The following is a 14337-nucleotide window of genomic DNA, read 5'->3' as shown; positions in this document are numbered from 1 at the left end:
AAGGAACAGACAGACACACGAGAGAGAGAGAGATAGGTTGACACTGATGAAGGGGAAAGCAAGCAGAGAGAGAGAGAAATGGATTGCAGAGAATGAGATAAAAAGAAAGAAAGAGAAAGGTTTCACAGCAAGCCAAGCGACACGTCACTCAGCAATGAAAAGTTCAGCACTGGGGACTAGACCTTGTAAAACTAGTTGCCTCATAAAGTCTGCAGCCCATCCAACACACACACGCATGCACTCGTTTCTCCCCACTTACTTTCCCCATCACTCACGCTCTTTCAACATTCTTACACAACATGCCCAGGCCTTCATTTTTCTCTCTTGCACGTAGATTCACACACACACACACATACACACGTCACACTCTTCATACTGTAATGCACACTTTTTCTCACACACTGACATACACTTTCTCTGGTCCTTATACTGTAAATACCCTTTTCTGGATATTTCACCACTTATTACCAGTCCTAAGGTCTAAATGTCTCTCATGAGTTTGTTTTTTTCAGAGGAAAAGCAGGCAAAGCCATCATCATCATATCCATGTCAATGTGCTCTAGAAAATAATTTATGCAGGGATCTCAAGTTTTACAGAGATGGAGAAGTGTCTGTCACTTATGAAAATAAGAATAGGACACATTAACACTTTGTGTCTATTTGCTGTGTGAACACACCTTGTGCTTTGAGTTGGGGTTTTTTTCGGGTAGGGGGTGGTGTATGAAATTTACTATGGCTATATGAGTATATGGGTAAAGTAAGCTGTGTGCTGGCTGGGTTGAGACTACAACAAGATTGCTGTTGAAGCAAAAGGAAGTCATAGCAAAAGGTTTAGTTAAAAATGCGAGAGCTTTAGACTTATAAACGAATGATGGCATACACAGAATGAAAACAAATTTAGCCGAACATACAGATAGAAAGGACAGAGGTAGCAGATCATTGTATGTTGTAATACAGTGGTCTAATGTAAAACTAAGGAATGCTTCTCTCTACTTCCCACAGCATATTGGCAATTAACATATTGTTATAAGTGATCTCCAGTGATGCTGCTACTGATCTGTAATCCTTATGACCAGCTTTGTCAGCTACTAATGACACCAAAGTGGAAATGGAGCACAGTGCTTATAGATAAGTGACCTAATGGCTTGGAAACACAGCAGTATTTGCAAGCTACACACACAGACCCACTTCTAGTAGCCCTCTGGTATATGTGATGTCCTTCACAGCCATGTGTCCAGTATGTGTGTTTACATTATTATTATTATTATAAGTGAACAGGTCTGATTGAAAATACACATGCATTCAGTACAATCTGGCACTAGCATACCCATGTAATACACACATATCTGCACACGCAGTCGTGGCTGGCCTATATATATTTGAATACCATCTATTTTCTGAGTCTCTGTGTGAGTCCACCACACACTGAGCTGTATGCGTATTTGAGATGAATGAATGATTAGGGAAAGGCAGATAGATGCTCACCCCCATGTCTTGTAGCAGAGTCTGTAATTACAGACTTTTGGCAGAGAGTGAGAGAAAAACAGAAGAATAAAGCGCCGGGAGGAGAGAGATTGCATGATGACTGAGTAGCTAATAGAAGGACGGAGTCTGAGCTTTGTGGTTTCATCTAATATGCAGAGGAGTGTTCTAAGAGAAAGTGAGAGAGTGGTAGATAAGTGGGTGATTAGATAGTCAGAGGGAAACCACTAAGGTCTCTGATGTCCATTTGTCGAAGTGAGAGATTTACCATTTCTGAGATGGCTAGAGAGAGATGATTGCACACCAGCCAGCATCCATACTGATGCGTATAGGAATGAAGCGGTACGGCCAGATGGATAGATGGATTGATGGAAGAGTGGCATGTGAAAGCTTGTGTGGATGGATGTGGAAGAATGGACCTGAAAGTGGATAGATACATGTGGCTGCATGGATGTTAGACATGATTGCTTAGATGCACACAACAGATGGATAGGCAGATACATAGATGTATTGATGTGTTAATATATAGATAGGTACAGTAATGGATGGATGGATGAGTAGTGGTCTAATGGCACGGTGCTCTTTGTCCGTGTGCAGCCCAAGGTTCATTCCTATGTTCGGTGTGACATGTTCATTACATTCCATGAAACAAGACCAAGGTTTTAGTGAGATTTATTAGCTTTTATTGACATTATTTACATCTCTTACTGTCTATATCTCGGTCTGTCAGCCCTTCATTCACAGGAACAGCTTTCTGCAGAAAGGGAAGGACAGTAATGAGTCTTTTAGTGGGACACAATAGCAGAGAAAGCACTCAACAGCACGGTGGAGGAAAGAAAAGGAGAAAGTATCTTCACCAGTCCTCATCCTCAGATGAAATTAAATGATAGAAGATGAGGAGGGGGAGGGGATCGGGGATAGAGGCCAAAAAATGAAACAAGATTGAAAGAGAGAGAGCAAGGTAGACAGAGAGATCATGAGACAGAAAGGCAACTTGAGTGGCACCCAGTAATCAGCTCTTTTGTCAGCATACTTCCTCAAGAAGACCAAGAGAATTGGACAGGGACAAAACAGCAAATTCACAGTTGGTATGAAAGACAGAATAGAAAAAGGAAAAGAGCTGGGAGAGAGATCGAAATGGAGGAATACGAGCAGTGAACAATGTCCCTCATTGACCACATATTGACAGAAAAACAGAAAATGGAGGTGAATGAAATGAATCTCTGGAGTATTACATTTGTTTTTCTTTTTATCTGGGGCTGGTTTTCTTGGTTTCTTCCTTGTGTCTTTATTTATTTTTCTTTATATCTGTTTCTTTCTTTCTGTCTGACATTGTGTTTTTCTTTCCACTTTTCATAATTTCTCTCACTACCTTTCACTTCTTGCTCTTCGTGTGTTTGTGTGTGTGTGTGTGTGTGTGTGTGTGTGTGTGTGTGTGTTTTAGAGAAATATAAAAACACACACTGGGTGAATGTTTAAAATTGTATCTTTGTATATTGTAGTACAGGCTGAGTGGGTGGGATTGCTGGTATTTTGCATCATAATGCTTACAGTACATAGACACAGACATACACTACAGGTTCATTGGTAAAACACAGCTTATACACACAGAAACACAGATCCTTGTACACACAGATGTATGTACAAATATAGGCCGATGCACAGTCCCCCCTGGTGTGCATGGCAGACTCCTACTAGCCGCAGGCTATATGAGAAACTGGTTGTACACACACAGTCATGTAGACAAAACCCACGTGCGCCTAACACGAACACATATACACACACACACAGGCATAACACTCGGGGAAAAAAAGCCGTATTTCACTACAAACAATTGAACTGCTCCGTGTTGGCATGCAACTGTTATGGATTGTTGCTTTGATGTTGCGTTATGCACACATCATGTTGTCCTCTGTATTGTCAGGAAAAGCCAAAGATTAGTCTTTTCTGGTAGGAATACATTTAATCCTTTTAAAATAATATATACATATATTTTGAAGTGTCGAAAGGTTTTGCTTGGCCTTTGCATGACTTTGTTTACTCGAGTAGCAAATAATTAGTTTTGCCTTCAAAACTGCAGGCGTAGCTATTTTAAGCATTTCATTTAGCATGTCAAATTGTATTACATGGCCTGCGCTTTGTGTATACTTAAAGAACCAATGTCACAGTAACAAAGGAATAAATGTTAAGCCATCAAAATATCTGTCTATTTTCAGTAGTCTTACCTAACATGTCAAATGGCATTATGCAGCCTCATTCTGTTTTGTTTATTTAAAATGTCCCTTGCTCGTGAGTATTGCTTTTAAACCACAGATGGAAGATGGAAGATGTAAATAACAAAGCACTCAAACAAGCACAAAAACTGAAAAATATGTTCTTGGATTTTTCTCTCATGTTATCGTAAAAATAGACTTTCCCCAGAATGGGCCTTTTATACATGTAAACAAACTCCTGAAAAAAGTTCTTCAGCAGATGAGTCCTTGGCCTTGTATTGTATTTCAATTTTTTCCATAATCTTAAACTCAACAGACTTGCAGCTGCAGTTTTGTCAAAGTATATCTCAGCAGTTAATTATTGTTATTGCAATAGTAATTGATTGAGAGAGAACATCATCTGTATTTACAACCCATGCCCTACAAAACAAAGTTATTCTCTCAGAGTTAATGCCAAAATAATAATTAAAAAGTAACCTTACAAGTAACCTGTGGTTAGGTGACTAATTGTATAAGCATTTGAGTATCCCCTTGGGTATAAAAGTTATCTCTTAACAGAACAACTGACAGGAGCAGCCCTGCTAATCCCTCGCATATATCCTAAATCTGCATTAGGCTGAGGGGGTTAGCATCCAGCATCCAGCCATTTGTTGCATGTTTAAAGACAAGAGAAAATATGTTATTTGTGTTACTTTTAAGGCATCTCCATGCACTATTATGAGGCTGAATGAGGCCCACCTCTATAGGTTCAGTTAAAGTACTGGTTTAATGTAAGTTTAATGTAGGCTTTGACTTTGCAACATTTTTCATCTATCTATAAATTGCAGGAACTTCTTTCTGTCTGCGTGTTATGCGCATATCTTTCGAACCGTTAGTCCGATGGATTCCAAACTTGACATGTGTCTTGCTACGGGCACGTAAGTGCAGTGCCAAGTTTGACGTTGTTTGGATTAAAAATGCAAAAGATATCATTAAATATATAGGTAAAAGAAACACACATTGGCTTTTGCTGCTCTAGCCGCTAGCCACTCCCCCTCTCACCCTGAGGACCAAAGACTCCGAGACAAAATGTGACATACACCTCAGAGTTGAACCAGGCAGACACATCAGTTTTCATCAGACTCGCCCTGGGTTGGGTTAATTAAGTCTACTGCTTACTTACAACACTAATAACATTACCGTCGCCAAAACTCCCCCGCAAATCAAATCCATACTTCACCGTTAACCGTCAAGCCACTAAACCTGTGTGGAAATGAACACCTCTGCTAAAGTGTTAAATTCGTTAACGATCATACGACACAAGACAACACCGTCTCTCTCTCTCTCTCTCTCTCTCTCTCCCTCTCTCCGCACACACACAGTCCGGTTCTGGTGGTTGATTAACACAGATATGTGCTGATTAGCTCTCATAACGGGCCAGGTGGGTAGCACACTGCCATGAGTCCATGAGGCTAATGTCTGATTACGCCACATTTTCATTGTGATATTTTGTGATTACATTCTGAATCTGCAACATTCTCTGTCAGGTAAATATAGTAGTACAATGTCTTCCTCTGATGTAGAAGTAGCCTACACTGTAAGTCAGTAGTAGGCTTTACAGTGGAGTTGCATATTAAGTGGTTTGGGGTCCTTCTGTAAGTAATTTTGGGGTACAATTTGGTTTTGAAGAATTCTACAAGCAGCAATACCACAGGCCAAGCAATCGCCCGGTCCAAACAGGCACATTTTCAACGGGCACTGCTCTAGTCAGTCTTTAATTGTGCAAATGGTATCCACGACAATAGGCTACAGGGATGCCTGTCTTTACTCACTTAAATTTGTTACAGTGGGGGCGCCTGGTTAGCTCACCTGGTTGAGCGTGCGCCCATCTACAGAGGCTCAGTTCTTGTCGCAGTGGCTGCTGGTTCGGTTTTGACCTGCGGCCCTTTGCTGCATGTCATCCCCCTCTCTCTCCCACTTCCCTGACTTTATCTGTCCTATAAATAAAGGCAATAAAAATCCCAGTGTTGGAATCACCTGAGAAATGTAATCTGCCCTCTTTAATCCCAGGGTCAGGAAAATATCTTGCTACTTAATCACCAGGGACACATTACCTGGAATGACTCCCAAGACAATGATTGTTGGTAAAGTGCTTTAAACCGCAAGTTACTTAATGTAATGGTGTATTGTATAACATCAAATTAAATCTGAAATATGTCTTTGGTTATTTAAAAAGCACCTCAGGCCTCTTCCCTTCTTTGCTTGCAAAGATACCATATGACTGAGGTAACAGGAGACATATTTTCTGTATGAAGAGTAATCGGTATACTGCAGTGCAAGATTTACCTGAAGTCTGGCGCGTGTGTGTGTGTGTGTGTGTTTGTGTTTGTGTGTGTGTGTGTGTGTGTGTGTGTGTGTGTGTGTGTGTGTGTGTGTGTGTGTGTGTGTGTGTGTGTGTGCCTGAAAGCACCTGCTGTCTGTAATAGTGCCTGTCATGTGTTTTACACGTTTGTTTCTTTGTGTTAATGAGGGATACTTCGTTGCCCCCCCTGGAAATTCACTCTTTTCGGCCGAATGTCCGGTACCTTCTGCTTCCTTTGTGTTGGAATTCTAAACTCCGGTGGATTTATGAGGACTATGGTTAACTGCTCCTCAGATCTCTGCAGGTTAAATCCAGACAGCTAGACTATCTGTCCAATCTGAGTTTTCTGTTGATGACTAAAACAACTTTTCAACAAACACGTTCCACCAAATCAAGCTTCTTCCCGAGGCTATATTGCAGCGGCACCATGGCTCGATGTGCACCGTGGCATGACGATTGTGATTGGCTTAAAGAAATGCCAATAAACCAGAGCATGTTTTTCTCCTGTCCCGGAATGCTGTGTGGACTATCCAGACCCTCCTCCGCAGCGCTGTGGAGAAAGGTCTGGCAATGCGAGACTATGCAGAAGGTAACATTTAGTAGGCATTGTTAAGTGATAGTAGGTCTGTCCCAATGATTTCGGATGCCACTGTCATGGTCTTTTTATGACCCTGCCAGAATGTCCACAATGCACTTAAAGCTTAATGTAAAGGGTTTCAGTGTCAAGAGCAAATCATTTAAGACGAATCAGGAACTGTCTTGCAATTGATAATGGCCTAAATGTCAATTAAAGCTATTTTATATTGTGATGTGGACATATATTGTGTGTCAATATCATCAAATGCATGAATGTATATGGGAAACAACTAGAGATGGTCCGATACCATTTTTTGCTTCCTGATACCGATTCCGATACCTGAACTTGCGTATTGGCCGATACCGAGTACTGATCCGATACCAGTGTGTCATATATTTTATTATGTTTTAACAACTGTATACTACTATCCCTGTATGGATGTGATGTTATTTATATCTTTGTTGTCAGTCTGGCTTAGGTTAAACTCTTAAGTGTGTGAAACACAAACAATGAATGCCACAGAACTTTCTTTTATTATCCAGTTTGACAGTTATAACCGAAAAAGAACATAAATAAACTACTTCAACGTAGATTTTCTTTGGGGCTTTATTACGTGGTATCAGATCGGTGAATAAACTCCAGTACTTCCCGATACCAGCGTTTTAGGCAGTATCTGAGCCGGTATCGGAACATCTCTAGAAACAACCACTGCTCTTGCTTTCATCCCTTTGCCATTGCGTGGAAAACTTCATCTCAGCCTGTCAAACAGAGACAGAATTCAGTTTTTTTTATATATATATATATATCATTGGGATAATTGATTTTGTTCCAAATTGTGTGACATAACTACATGGCTTGGACACTAGCCCCAGCGACTGGAGTCAACAGTTGAAACCACAAAGCAGTTAAAAGCAGTTAAAATACCACAGTAACACCACATTAAATAATTGTAAGCTGACCGTACCACGGAAGATATTTCTCACTTTCTGATTGTTTTATAGTAGATAGAACTGGTTATATTTATTTCTATTCCCATGACCTGCAGACACTAGTGGATGTACTGTTGTGTTTGCTGCTTCTGTTGACTCTGCTGTAATTTGTAATTTCTGTTGCGTAGAAAGTAGAGCCTGCACAAGCCCCACATATTCTACTGTTAAAGGTCCAGTGTGTAACGTGTTTAGTTGTTCATTATCAAAATCGGTGTTGCCCGTTCACAAACTTGTCCTTTTTCATGAATATTTACCACCACCATCAATTCCAAGTATTCCTTTTTGGCTTGAAATTTATTTACATTTGCATGAACTGGGGTAGACATATCCATGCGCCATCTTGAAATACATTAGCCGGTAAGGGACATACAGGACATACTGCTCCGCCTTTCGCGTTTTTGCTGTCACATGATAAACTCACTGGTGCTGTTAATGGGTATCGTAGCTTCCTGGCCTCGGCAAGTTTGAAGAAGGAAACATGGAGGACCACACAAATTCAAAATCCAAATTTCAGGAACAGGAGTCTTCTTCTTCGCCCAGAAAAAGAAAAAGGGTATTGAAAAGAGCAAGAGACTGGCTTTTTGAAGTGTGATGGCTACATGGCTATATGATCTCAACGCTAGATGGGAGAAAGTCCTACACATTGGACCTTTAAATCTCGTATTGTCACCTTTATTGAATATCCAGGTAATTATTTTATTTGAAAAAAAAAAAATAAAACCGATTAAATGATCTATTATTTGCTGTGGTATATAGTGATGTTTGTCTATGTAAACTTTGCGTGTGTGTATGTGTGTAGGGACTATACAGTCAACATGTAGAGTATGCATACAAGTGGCATGAAGAAACAAGTGTAAAAGTGAAACGTGACAACATGTTTAGATCAGGATGTTGTGTAGCTTTGTGTGTGTTTATAGTGACAACTGGTATACTGCACACCATAGTGTCTGAGGGCTAGATTTATCAAGCCGTTTGCGCCTGTTTCAAGGCGCTAATTGGTCGCAAAGACGGATGTAACCGATGCTGGCTATTTGCAAACAGGGCGCACTTGGGTAAAATCGCAGATTGTCTGCCACATGAGCGAGAAGAGACAAGTTGCACTTTCAATATGCGTTCGTGGGAAGGTCATGGGGAAAGTGGGAGTTCCACCCAAAAAGGTGGGAGGATAAGCGCAAAGTGCACCTAATTATATATTCCGTGGTATTTACAAAGACTGTCAGTAAGACCGCGCCTCTATTCTGCGGGGGAAATTCTCCGCCTCTTAAAAGCAGGTGTAAACCAGCCGCAATCGAGTTTCCTCGTAGACCTTTATGCCGCTGGTGAAATGGCAACAGTAATTTGAGCAAGACGAAGACATAGGCGAGGCTGAAAATATTTTTAACACAAGAATCACACTTTGTCAGTGAACACAACATCATTTAGCGTTACAGATCAAGCAGCCATGCAATATTAGAGTTACTGGAAGAAATCAAAGATGAAATTGAATCTCCCACTCAGCGTTCACATTCCAGCAGTTGTTAAACTCCTCGCTACATTAAAAATATTGGCATCAAGATCATTTCAAACAGTCATAGCATCAGCAGTGGGAATATCGCAGTCTGCACTCAGCCATATAATAGCACAAGTACCGCTTTGCTACAGCGCAATTTACGGTGTAGTGGGCGGAGAAAGACGCTGATTGCCTGGTGGGTGTCAGGGTTGATAAATATTACGCAAAATGTGGAAGCATAGCGTGCGCTATTACCGAACTCGCATAAACAGACGCAGCGCAAACTGCGCTAGTGTTAGTAAATTAGGCCCTGAGAGTTTTACAGTTGCACTGATGAAGGAAACTTCAGATCACAGATGAGGAAAAAGACCGAAAGAGAACATGACTGAAGGTCCGCACTGAGCCTCGTTTTGAGTTCCATTAAAGACATTTATTTGTATCAGAAATATTACTTGTAATCACTCTTGCTGTAATGTCTCTCCCGTCCATCTGTCCAGTTGAAAGTACAGCTGCAGCTTATTGTGATTGTCACTATGGCTTTGGCTTTGTCAAATCACCCATGACTAAGGAGCCTGTTACAGTATCTGTTTAGGCACACACACACACACACACACACACACACACACACACACACACACACACACACACACACACACAACACACACAAACCACTTCAATGGTCTCTGTGTGTCTAGAGTGACACTGACAGCTGCTGAGGATCATGTGAGAAATGTGACCACTGTGCTTTCGAGTTCTCGTGATGTTTTGTGTGAGTCACTGTGTGTATCTTTGTGTGAATATGTCAGTGTGTTGGCTGAGGCTGCACCAGACACCATGGCAGATTATTATTATTATTCATTTTTTGAAGGCGCACGTGTGGAATTAGAGCAAGAGTTACTAAGACACAGAGATACATTTGAGAGTCCTGTACCTCCAGGGAGAAGTAGCTAGCTGCTACCCCTAGTGTGGTGTTGGATAGATTTTCGGGAGGATTATCTTGCTTTGTTCTACCACTGTGAGCAGAGAGATAGACATTATCCACCACAGGCCTACACATACAAACACACTTACTCACAAATGCCAACTCTCTTTCGCACAGACATATGCACAAACTCAGCATGCAAGCTAGCAGGTGGTGAACTATCATTGAAAGCCACATCTCTCATCTTTTCCTGCCCCCTTCCCTCATTTCTTCTCAGTTTTTCACTCATCCCCTCTCTCCAACTGTGCTGACACGCACCTACTGGCACTTGGATTTTCACTTATCCTCCCTACTAGTAATACATTTTAGACAGTACTATTCCGTCTCTCTCATGGCACCCCGTTGTTAAAAGACACCTGCAGAGAGACAGATAAATAGATGGATAGAGAGGAAGGCAGTATACTTGGCCTGTCAGCACTGAAAAGATAATGGTTTTGATGCTCACCTTTTTTTATTTCATCAGTCCTTTGCTTTTAGTCTGTTTCTTATTTTGTCTCGGTTTCCATTCATCTTGCTCCTTTCCTCCCTAAGTGAGCAGGAAATAAAATTTGTACAACTAAGTGACTTTTATTGAAGTCTCTCTGTTTACAGGCAGCCTTCTCATTTTTTATTTCTCACACTGCCAGTTCATTCATCCTTTAATGAATGAGCCATTCCAAAACTTTTAAAGGGCTTACAGTGTAACCTCACTGAGGAGTACTTTTCAAATATATTATTGCTGATGAGATTGGATCAGTGATTTGAACCCCTGACAGAAGTAGCTGTATTCGTTCTGATCACATTCAAGGGACTTGACATGGCTACCACCATACACCCTAGCAATAAGCACCCTTCTTGTTTTTCAAACATCAAAACCGAAACAAAACAGCGTATCAGTTTTGCCATTAGGGAGTCAACCGATGATCCTACCATTAAGCAAATGTGGATACATCAGCCAGACCTCTGTTAGTGGTTTTCCCTCCATCTATTGTCTGAAGTAACTATAAGTGACTTAGAGATGTGTCACGTAGGCGTTGCCGGTCACGGTATCCATCCTCCATTGTGTACGGTAACAGAGGAAACCATTCAGCGACAACAGTGAAGAGAAGAGTGGGTGGCAAGGTAGCGTTCACTCCCCCATAACAAGAAAGGGGAGCGGGAGTAATGTAGAAGATAGAGAGGTAGAGGACAGACGCTATGCAGTTGCTCACACACAAAGCCATGTGCATGCAACACGTGTAGATGTGCACTGACTCTCAGTTACATACAAATACTTGTACTAGTTGTTCATAGGTCAAATTTGCAGTATGCATACAAATGCTCTACAATTCAACTTTTCAAGGATGTTTCTGCATTTTTCATAATTTTCTACTCATGAGCCTTTTTAACTATATAGAATGCAAAACTAAGAGATAATGTACACCGCCAGATATAGATAATGGTAAATAGAATTCCTTAGATGGCTAAGCATCCTACTTGGACAAAAGAGATGGAGGATGAGAGAGAGAGAGAGAGAGAGAGAGAGAGAGAGAGAATCAATCTACCTATGGTAAATATCAAATCCAAAAGTCTTACAGTCAACCCTAGTTGACTTGATTAAAGGTTATCTGGAAAGCCGCTGATCAATTGCTCAATATCAACCTTCATGGTGATAAGTAATTTTACCAACCGTCATGCAGGAGAGACATATAGGAACTACCACAAGGCCATTCTGATCGATTTCCACTCCACTCGGAGATGTTGACAAGTGTTGTCATTGTTATTTATTCAGCAATTAATTGTCTTTGCTTGAAAGTACACCTCAGTTCTCCACTCTCAGACATTGAGATAAAACTAGATACTGTAAATGTCAGATGTTGGGGGTGGGGGTGGAGGTCAGGGAGACAGGGCTGGTTGTTAGTATTCAGTGTTACCATCTCAATTGTATCAACACCATCCACAACTGATGAATTCCATCTTATTTTTGTTGTTGCTCTCATCACAGCTGTTTGTAGTGTTGTTTCAGTAAGCAGCATCATGCTCTCATGTACATTGTTTAAGTTGTCATGTTTGACTATTAGCGACAAGCCAAACGCACAAACCTCTCAAATTCAGCCCAACGCTGTATTTTTCTATTTTTCTATTTGTGTTTTCTATTTGTGTTTTCTATTTTCTATGTTGCTACAGGAAGCGGTTGTATGTGAAGTTATACTTGTTATAGAAACATTGTTGCAAAGCCACATGAAAATGATGTGCTACTGAGAGATTAACTCAAGCACCATCACAGTCACAGCCTTGCTTTAGCTCTGCTAACATTGTAAACTAACTCTTATTTTCTCACGTCTCTCCTAGCTTCCCCATGTAAGTAAATCACAGTGCACCTTCCCCAACATCAGCTTGATTTAATAGACAGCACTCACAATAATTGGATCACTACAAAACTGCATTAACTGTTTTACAAAGAGATAATGGCATCATAATTGAAATGCACTAAGCACATGGCTGGTTTCATGAACGCTTTCATCCACAAAATATTGAAATAAGCAGTGAATTTAAAATTCTGTTTATCATTTTGTTGTAGAGAGAAAGCAGGTCCTCTCAGGTTCAGCTGACGAAAGAGTGACAGGAAAGTATGAAGCCCGCTGTAGTAACCCTTTGCTCAACTAAATGATGGCACCACATCCTAACATCAAGTGGCATCAATAGATGTGTTTTTAAATGTACATAATGATCAGCAGCAATGATCCATGAAGGGTAGTCCTCATATAAATGTCTATTTTATGAAGAATCAAGGGCTGAGTAAATTGTGATTTGGTTGATCATGATGTGGCCAAATAAAATCCAAATATTTGTTTAAAAAATTATAATAATAATACCTGAATTTGGTCCTCCTCTTCTTCCTCTTCCTGCCCTCCTGACAGTCTATCTTTTTCTTCTGCTCCACTCTTCTCAGCATTGCTCTTTCCCATCTTTCACTGTCACATCCCTTCAGTGGTGGATGTCTTTTTAATGGTCCAACACATTAAGACCAAGCAGAGCTCTCCGATTACAGACATTTGATGCGTTGGATCACTGGTCACTCTGCTGTCAAGCCTCGCTGTTTGATTTGTGACTGTGACCAGTCAATTTAATCTAAACATGATCCCCTTATTATGAATAATGGGCATGACTTGTGCTATGAGGTGCAACAAACTCTCTGTCCACAAGTGTGTGGGAGAAAGCAGTGTGAGTCTGTGTATTTGCAGGCATCGGAGGAATATTCACATAATATCACGAGAGATATTCAAATTCTAACTTTACTATTTCAACTATTTAGTTACTTTCTGTATGTTTCCTTCCACAGAATCAGATGCCCAATGGCATCCAAGGTCCTGCTTCTTCTGTGCCTTCTTCATCTGTTTTGTTGATCGGCTCTTACAGTCTTGACAGGGAAGTACTGAAGAAGCTGGGGATCGGGCTCACTCTGGCAGCAGCCATCTTGGCCTTCATCGTAGAGAAACTGTACTGATGGCACAACCAGAAGAAGAACAGAAGAAGATGATTGTGAAGAAGAGAGAGGACAGTGAAATCATAGGAGCCTAAACAATGTGTTTGAAGCGGGTGAATACAGCGCTAAAACGATCCCCTGTAACTCCACATGCTCTTATTCAACTTTGAGTGAACCCAAAGAAAACAAGACAAAGTCAGTAACACCTACACAGTTAAAGCAACACTATGGAACCTTTCCTGCTTCGGTCCCCCTACAGGTTGTCTCATTGGAACTACAGCTGCAGCTAAAAGTTACATGGTGTTGATTTAAGGATTATTTAAATGTTCTGAGATTCATGTTGTTTTTAGTGAAGTTAGTATTTTAATTAATTTTTTTTTTTTTTTTTTTTTTTTTTTTTTTTTGTTGTGTTTTTTTTTTTTTTTTTTAAGGGGGAAAAAAAAAATTTTTAATAACAGGTCAGCAGTTTTCAAAGACCTTAGTAAACACTTTTTGGTACAAATAACACCCTAGTTCAGGGGTGTCAAACTCAATTTCCCTAAGGGCCACACTGGAAAAAGAGAATCGCACCAAGGGCCAGACATGTATAGTTTATTGACATGCTTTTATTTAATCGAAAAAGTAAAATATCTTTGACTCAATTATTGCATGTATCATATAGTCTTCTCACTTACAGTTTGGTCCACATAAAGCCCTGAAAAAGTGAGCAAAAAATTTCCAAAGCCATCCTAGAATTTAGCAAATCGATTAAAACACTGATTAGATTTTCTAAGTAGGCTACCACACAGCTGACTCACAACAACCTCTTTCACAGCCTGA

General features: G+C 40.5%; 1 protein-coding gene across 1 annotated transcript in view; it reads left to right on the top strand.

The window, feature by feature from the left end:
• The window catches only part of cdkal1 (CDK5 regulatory subunit associated protein 1-like 1), a 292200-nt gene extending 278317 nt beyond the window's left edge, over positions 1-13883 (top strand). The window contains exon 15 of the mRNA XM_039805926.1: positions 13375-13883. Coding sequence (XP_039661860.1) covers positions 13375-13539 — 165 coding nt within the window. The 3' untranslated portion in view covers positions 13540-13883. The remainder of the gene's footprint in view (positions 1-13374) is intronic.
• The last annotated feature ends 454 nt before the right edge of the window (positions 13884-14337 follow it).

Source organism: Perca fluviatilis, chromosome 7 (assembly GCF_010015445.1).
Source record: "Perca fluviatilis chromosome 7, GENO_Pfluv_1.0, whole genome shotgun sequence".
Lineage (NCBI taxonomy): Eukaryota > Metazoa > Chordata > Actinopteri > Perciformes > Percidae > Perca > Perca fluviatilis.
Note: the sequence above shows the minus strand (reverse complement) of the source record. Positions and strands in the feature narration are given on the sequence as shown.